At 46.7% G+C, this 6874-nt stretch overlaps 1 protein-coding gene across 1 annotated transcript; it reads right to left on the reverse strand.

Annotated features, from left to right (window-relative positions):
• Nucleotides 1-1770: 1770 nt before the first annotated feature.
• On the reverse strand, nucleotides 1771-3357 carry LOC127348832 (transcription factor WRKY45-1). The gene is made up of 3 exons (XM_051374723.2): nucleotides 2840-3357; nucleotides 2619-2720; nucleotides 1771-2513 (listed from the first exon to the last, which is right to left on the reverse strand). Exons 1-3 carry the CDS (start codon nucleotides 3139-3141, stop codon nucleotides 1997-1999), a joined length of 921 nt encoding a protein of 306 aa, XP_051230683.1. The 5' UTR covers nucleotides 3142-3357; the 3' UTR covers nucleotides 1771-1996.
• Between the last annotated feature and the right edge of the window lie 3517 nt (nucleotides 3358-6874).

Consider the following 6874-nt stretch of genomic DNA (forward strand, 5'->3'; position numbering starts at 1 on the left):
CGGTCCGCTTCTTCTTCCGGTTTAAGCTCTGATCGGCAACGATATCCATGTCGGTAAGACCCTAATCCAAGCTTTTAGTCTTCATTGTCATAGATCTACGGTTCTACGATGTTCGATCTATGATTATTTGGCGCTTGCATCTTAGATCTAGTCCTTTTGCAGTTCTACTTGGGCCTTCTTTATTGTCTAGCTACATTACTGGCTTCCAATCGGCAGATCGGTGTTCTTGCACCTTGTTTTGGAAGCAACGATCCTGCTATTATGACCAGATCTAGATTTTAGGTTAACATTATTGCAGATTGGGGTTTTACTTTACATGTCGATGATTACACGGTAGCGCTAAGCCACTGGATAGATGTTTCTTTAGAACCTAGTGCCATGATCAAAGTCCTATGTTTGATATTGCATAAGGTTCTGATCAAACATCTCTTCCATTAGCTAGTGCTACGATTTATGATGCATGATTGTACCCTAGTTTGTTCAGAACCGAGGCGAAGATGAACTAGATGGTTTGAAGAATGAGGCAGCAATGCTGAAGAACGTGCATAGAACGCAAGCACAAATCCCGAGGGCTAGGAAGAAGGAGCGGGAGGGGGAAAGAGAGGCAGTGAGGGCTATGAAGAAGGATTGGGAGGGAAAAGAGATGCATTGAGGGCAGAAAATGAGGCACTAAAACAAGACAGGAAAAAGCTAGAGTATGCCGTGTGTATGACCTGATAAAAGTAAGTTGGAACAAACTTAAGAGATTAGGGTTATTTGTAATGAGTGATGTAAGATAACTTGGCTTGCAATGTACCATAATTAGCCAATGTTTGCACTGTGAACCTTGATGTAATATAACTTCATGTGGTGATCTATTCAATGATTCCAACTATTATGTCAAATGTTTAATGCTATGGCCCATGATATGAACATGTGAACCAAATGACACCATATTTGATGCTATCCAACCTTGTAGAAAAGCACAAACACTCCCCTTGTGCCTTGTACTAGCTTGAATAGTGCATCAATTGTGGTGATTATAGATTTGAGACCTTATTGTTTTGGTTGCATCATTTTTTGAATCATGTTTCTCCTTTGGCCAATGATTAAGATGTGGCACAATCATAGGCAAAGGGTTGGCTGTAAACCTAGTCATTTGTCCAAGAACATTGTTTGTAAGGTTTGCGAACAGTTCCTTTGCATGTGGTGTTCATAGATATGAGGCCTTCAGTGCCTTGTTCTCATTAGATCTCACAAGCATAGTATCATACGAGGGTGGGATTGCATCTATTTGTGCTCATTGAAATTGCTTCTTCATCTTGCAGTGCTCCAAGGTAATGATGGGTGGAGCTGACATGCCTTTTGGCGAGGGCACCTCCAACAAACCAGCTAGAAAATCCAGATCCGCCAAGAGGCATAGGGGGAGGTCTGTGAAGGTTGGGCCTTTCCATGACGATGTCGGACCAGTCCACTTTGCCAAAGTGGTGTTGTCTCCGAGGTTGGAAATGTTGCCAATCCCCACAGGCTGTTCCTGGTGTTGTGGCTGATCCTGCAATGGTGGTGGTTTTGGTGAAGCTCCCTACTATCTCTGGTGGCTGCTCGCTCTTGGCAGTCTGGGCCTCATCAAGTTCTCACTGACTTCTAGGTGCTGAACACGGCGTCGAGCTATATATGGTTTAGGTGTTTCAACCTGTGTTTTTTTGTATGATCCTTATTTTGCTTGTGGTGCATGTTCCTGTAACCTGTTTGCAAGTGCTGGCTTACGTACGTAATACAGATCTGGCCTTCACTAAACTTCCGTAATCAACCCAAAATCGGCTGTACATTGGTTATTTTCTAAACAAAAGTTGTACACTGGTTACATTCATGCGCAAGCATACTATGCATGCGCATACACTTACATCATGCACCCTGCTGTGCAGTAGTGCATGCATACCTGAATGCGTGTGCAACAGTGCAAGTGAAGTGATCGATGAAACCACCGCCTCCCAGTCCAATCCCTTGTGTCATGGACTCATGGATCGCACGGGAAAAGGTTGTCATCTCCGAGGCTGCCTAGCGAGTTCATCATGAACTCGATGCTGCTTGGTGATGATGGAAAGCTGCTCGTGCCACCGCCCTGGCCGCCTCCCGCCATGTCACCAAGCCCGCCGCAGTCCCGCACCGAGCCCACCGTCAACGACGTCCTCCCGGCAGATCCCACGACCACGGCGAGCTCGTCCGTCTGCACGAACGGATCGGCGCCCGAGGAGTTGAACACGCGGTCGCTCGCGCACCAGGAGGAGGACAGATGCTGAGTAGTGGCCGCGCCACCTTCCTTATCGGACAGCTGAGGAAACGTCCGCGCGAAACTGACGAGGTTGTTCCTTCCGCGGCCATCGTTGGCGTCCACGATGGTCACCGGGGGCGTGGTGCAGGTGTGTTCGCCGTAGTACGTGATGGTGAACTTGGGCGGGTCGGTTTCGCAGGCTTGGACTTGCCGCTTGGCATCGCAGCCTCTTTCTGATTTGTGCGTGCACCTGTAGTAGCTCCTGAAAGATGGAACCATGAAGTCATGAACACGCTCGTGATCGCCGGTGCGCGTAAAACAGAAATTGTGTTTCTCTGTGAAACAAATGTAAATACATATATAGTACCTTGGATGAGGCGAGTTTTGGATTTCTTTCTGCCCATATTTCCGCCATACGTGACCATCAATCAGCGTGTGAGTTACTCGTGTACTAGAGGAGCGTTGGGACCTGCCATCCATATGTACCAAAATTGATGAACAAATTGATCAAAATTAGCATCAATCACACATTCACACGGAAGTTAATTAGCAATCGATTAGTAACAAACTATTCAGTTAGGGTTTTACCTCCTGCTGAAGCTGCGTTTCCTAGTCCTCCTGGCCGAGCTCTCCGCCGTCGGCCTGAGCACCCCGTCGCCCGATCCGGCAGCCGACGCTCCAGCTGCGCAGCCGGTGTCCAAGGCCGAGAGAGCGCTGGTCAGCTTGTGCAGCATCCCGTCCATCAGCTCCGTCCACTCCGACGACTGCTCCTGCAGCCAGTCCCTGAGCCTCTCCCCGCCCTCGCGCACCTCCATCAGGTCGTTCACCGCTGCGGCAGCCCTCTCCGCCGGCACGTCTCCCCCGCCCCCGCCGCCGCCCGAGGATGCCATGCAACTACAGCAGTAGTGCGCCGCTAGCTACTACACGGTCTACACCCAGCTAGTGTGCAGCGTCCACTTCTAGTAGTATTAAGCTTAGCTTAGCGTAGGAGTAGGGGTGCTGTAATTAATTACTAATGAGTTGTGGTGTACTTGTGTTTGCTTGTTACTACTCGCATTCTTATCGGTCAGGTGGAAAAGCAGTAAGAAAACCGTAAAGCAGTGAGGACGGCAGGACTGAGGAGGAGGAAGCTGCATGGAAGAACCATGGGGTGGGTCCGGACGACCTGGTGGCCAGGGTAGACACTCGAATCACAGGAAGCAACAAAGGGAGACATGGCTATTGTTGTAGATATATATACAATCGTCATCGCCATGACACAGGCGTGTGAGGTCACTCGTGCGTGCGTGGCCTTTGACTGAATGGTCACCAGCAATTCCTACGAAACTTCCTTCCACCCGCCCAGGGCCTTGCTGAGAAACGATCCAGTCAGCATTTGCATGCTAGGCCGGTGCCCTAGATTCTTTGCTTAGCACCTGCAATCTTCATTAGATTCCGTAACTTCGTGACATCTGCTATTACATTAGCTCACTCCAACCAATCGAGTGGTGCAGCCGCCAATACAGCAGTGCAACCGGCAGATGTGCGTACGCACATCGCTGTTCTTAGTAGAGGTAGTGTATCACTTGTTCAGAATTGGGGGACATGATATGATTTAGAAACTATGACCTTTCTCCATCTGCTGAGTAGACACGGAAGTTTTCCACGCCGTGAGAACTTAATTTAGGTAAGAAACAAGATAAAATAAAGCATATTTTATACCGGAATATTCGGTTTGATAACCTGCTACTAATTCTTCCTCCGCTTCTGGTAAATCAAAGGGTAATCTTTCACATTCTGCCAAAGAAGAAATTAGAAAAACCAGAAAACCTATAGGCTGGCGCCAAATATTCCATCCAAAAAACCCATATTTAGACTGTGCTTCAACTATATCAATTGTACTTGAACTGTTAGATAATCATAGTCGATGATAACATCACAGTTGCTAACCACACGTTGCGACCCCCACGTAGACTTGTTTTTAGTTATTACTTGGGAAGTGTTGTAGTATAGAATGAAGAGGCGCAAATAATAGATCAAATGAATCTCTTGTTTCACTGAAATGTGGAAGACCCACTTATATACATGCTGAAGGGGTATGTTGGGAGACAACTCTTCCCCAACAGACAGCTCAGGCATCCTCTCAACATAATTGATCGCATGTTTTATTTCTCAACACCCCCCTGATCAATTCGTCATATGTATATTGCAATCAAAAAACTCCTCCTAAAAAACCCTCTGGAGAAAATAGGGGAGAAAGAAACTCCTTTAAAAAAATTAAGGAGAAATCATATGGCATACGTCCGTACTTGTATTTCTATTGCCTCGTTAAAAAATTTGTATGAAAAACCTTAGGGAAAACTCATAAAGGAAAAAGGAGTACACTATCAGTGATTGGAAGATCATCAGCGAGCTATACCTAGGGATTTTACTCCCCCTCAACATTGCAAACTTAAAGGTTGCCTCTTGCCAATTCCACGAGTTTAATTATGGAATACAATTGTTGGTAGAGATACTGTGAATATCATAATATTTTGTTTGCAAAATCCTCTTACATTTCTGTAATTCATGAGACTAAATATAACCCATAAGCAATACAAGTGATATTATATTGGTAGATAATGATTGGTGATTCCAATGAATCTCCATATGATCTTAAATGTGGTCAATCATTATGTGAGGCCATACACATCTTGTGATGCTTCGAATCATTACAGAATGATCACTGGAAGGACTCATTGAAAGATCGAGATGTCGCCTAGAGGGGGGGGGGGGGGGGGTGAATAGGCAATTACAAACTCTTACGGATTTGTCTTGTAAGAATGCAGAATTAAACTAACGTTTAGTTTACAAGCACAAACCCTAAATATGCTAAGCTCAACTAAGTGTAACAATGGCAACTAGAGCTAAGCAAGATAGGCACAAGATATATGTAGCACAAGTGATAGCAAGATATATGTACTTCAAGCACGATGGCTATCACAAGGAAAGAGAGCTCGGGTATAGAAATAACCGAGGCACGCGGAGACGAGGATGTATTCCCGTGTTCCCTTCCTTTGCAAGAAGGTACATCACGTTTGGAGGAGTGGAGGTCCCACGAAGAATTCCCCGCGCCATGAAGGCTCACCCTATTCTCCGAACCACACCCACGAAGGATAATGGCCATTTCCTTATGGTTAGCTTTTCCTCCGCTCCGGAGATGGCAAGCTCCACAACCACTTCACAAGCTCCACGAAGGAGAAGCCCGGGCCCCTTCACAATCTTCCACGAAGAGATCACCGGGGCACCAACCAAGCCAACTAGGAGGTCTCCCTCCAAGAGTAACAAGCTCACGGTCTCTCACTCGAACTAATCGTGGTGGAGAGCTCAACACTATGCAATGATGCAAAGCAAGAACACTAGAGGTGTTCAAATCCTTCACTCTCAAATCCCACCCAAGCAACAAATGCTAAGATGAGATTGGAGAGGAAGAACAATGGGGAAAGTCAACAAAAGACTCCAAGATCTAGATCCCAAGAGTTCCCCTCACATAGAGAAGAAATGGATTGGTGGAGGTTGTAGATCTAGATCTCCTCTCTTAGATCCCTCAAGAATGAGCAAGAATCATGGGAGGGAAGGGAGAGGAAGCAAGCTCAAGAGGTTCAACAATGGTGGTAAAAAACGTGCTCAAGAACCCTAGAAAACTGTTGGGGAAGAAGCCCCTTTTATAGCCAAACGAAATATGACCGTTTGGGGCAGATCTGGGAGTTTTTCGTGCAGCCTGGCGGAAAACTCGGTCAGACCGGGCCAGGGACCGGGCCGCCTGGCGGAAACCCCGGTCAGACCGGGCCAGGGACCGGGCGCCCCTGAAATCCCCCTGGAAACCGTCCGGATGGCACCGGTGTGGGAGCCGGTCTATGCCGGACGAGCCGGTGAGACAGCCGGCGCGCCGGGCCAAACATGAAAAACATGGTTTACAAAAACCATGATAACTTTTGCGTCCGGACTCCGATTTCGATGATCTTGGGCTTGTTGGAATGTGAACGAACAAACCCTAAAACTTTATGCATAGAAACATCATTGTCCACCCACGGAGTAAAAACCATAAGATGAATGTTTGACCTATCTATAAAAGAGACACCGGTAAAACCTCCAAGCTTGAAAACGCAATAGAAGATGCATATGGATTCCGTTTTCGATGAACTTGGGCTTGTTGTAAAGCTAGCAACAAGCTCAAGAACCTCACACAGAGAAACACCAAGAAGAAATAAGATTTATGGAATGCAAAGCATGCAAAGGGTTGAGCTCCCTAAGACGATGTGATCAAGTTACCCAACCGAAAGCCCCTCTTGATAGTACGGCTATGTATCTTATAACCCGGTCCCCCAACAACCACCTTGAGACCGGTAAAAGGAAAACCTAGCAAGGCCATACCTTTCCCTTGCGCATCCCGCTTGATCTTGATGATAGCTCTTCAAGCTCCACTCAAGCCGGAATGCCTCACTTGATCATCGTTACTTCGTGAAGACTCACAAATGCTCCCCCATACACTATGATGGGAAAGCTCCATTGATATATATCTTCACACGTCCATTATCATCAAATGGACGTCAAGCTTCAAGCATATGATCCTCTCGAGATGCTCAACTTGAACTTGCCCAACTC

This window comes from Lolium perenne, chromosome 4 (genome assembly GCF_019359855.2).
Source record: "Lolium perenne isolate Kyuss_39 chromosome 4, Kyuss_2.0, whole genome shotgun sequence".
NCBI lineage: Eukaryota > Viridiplantae > Streptophyta > Magnoliopsida > Poales > Poaceae > Lolium > Lolium perenne.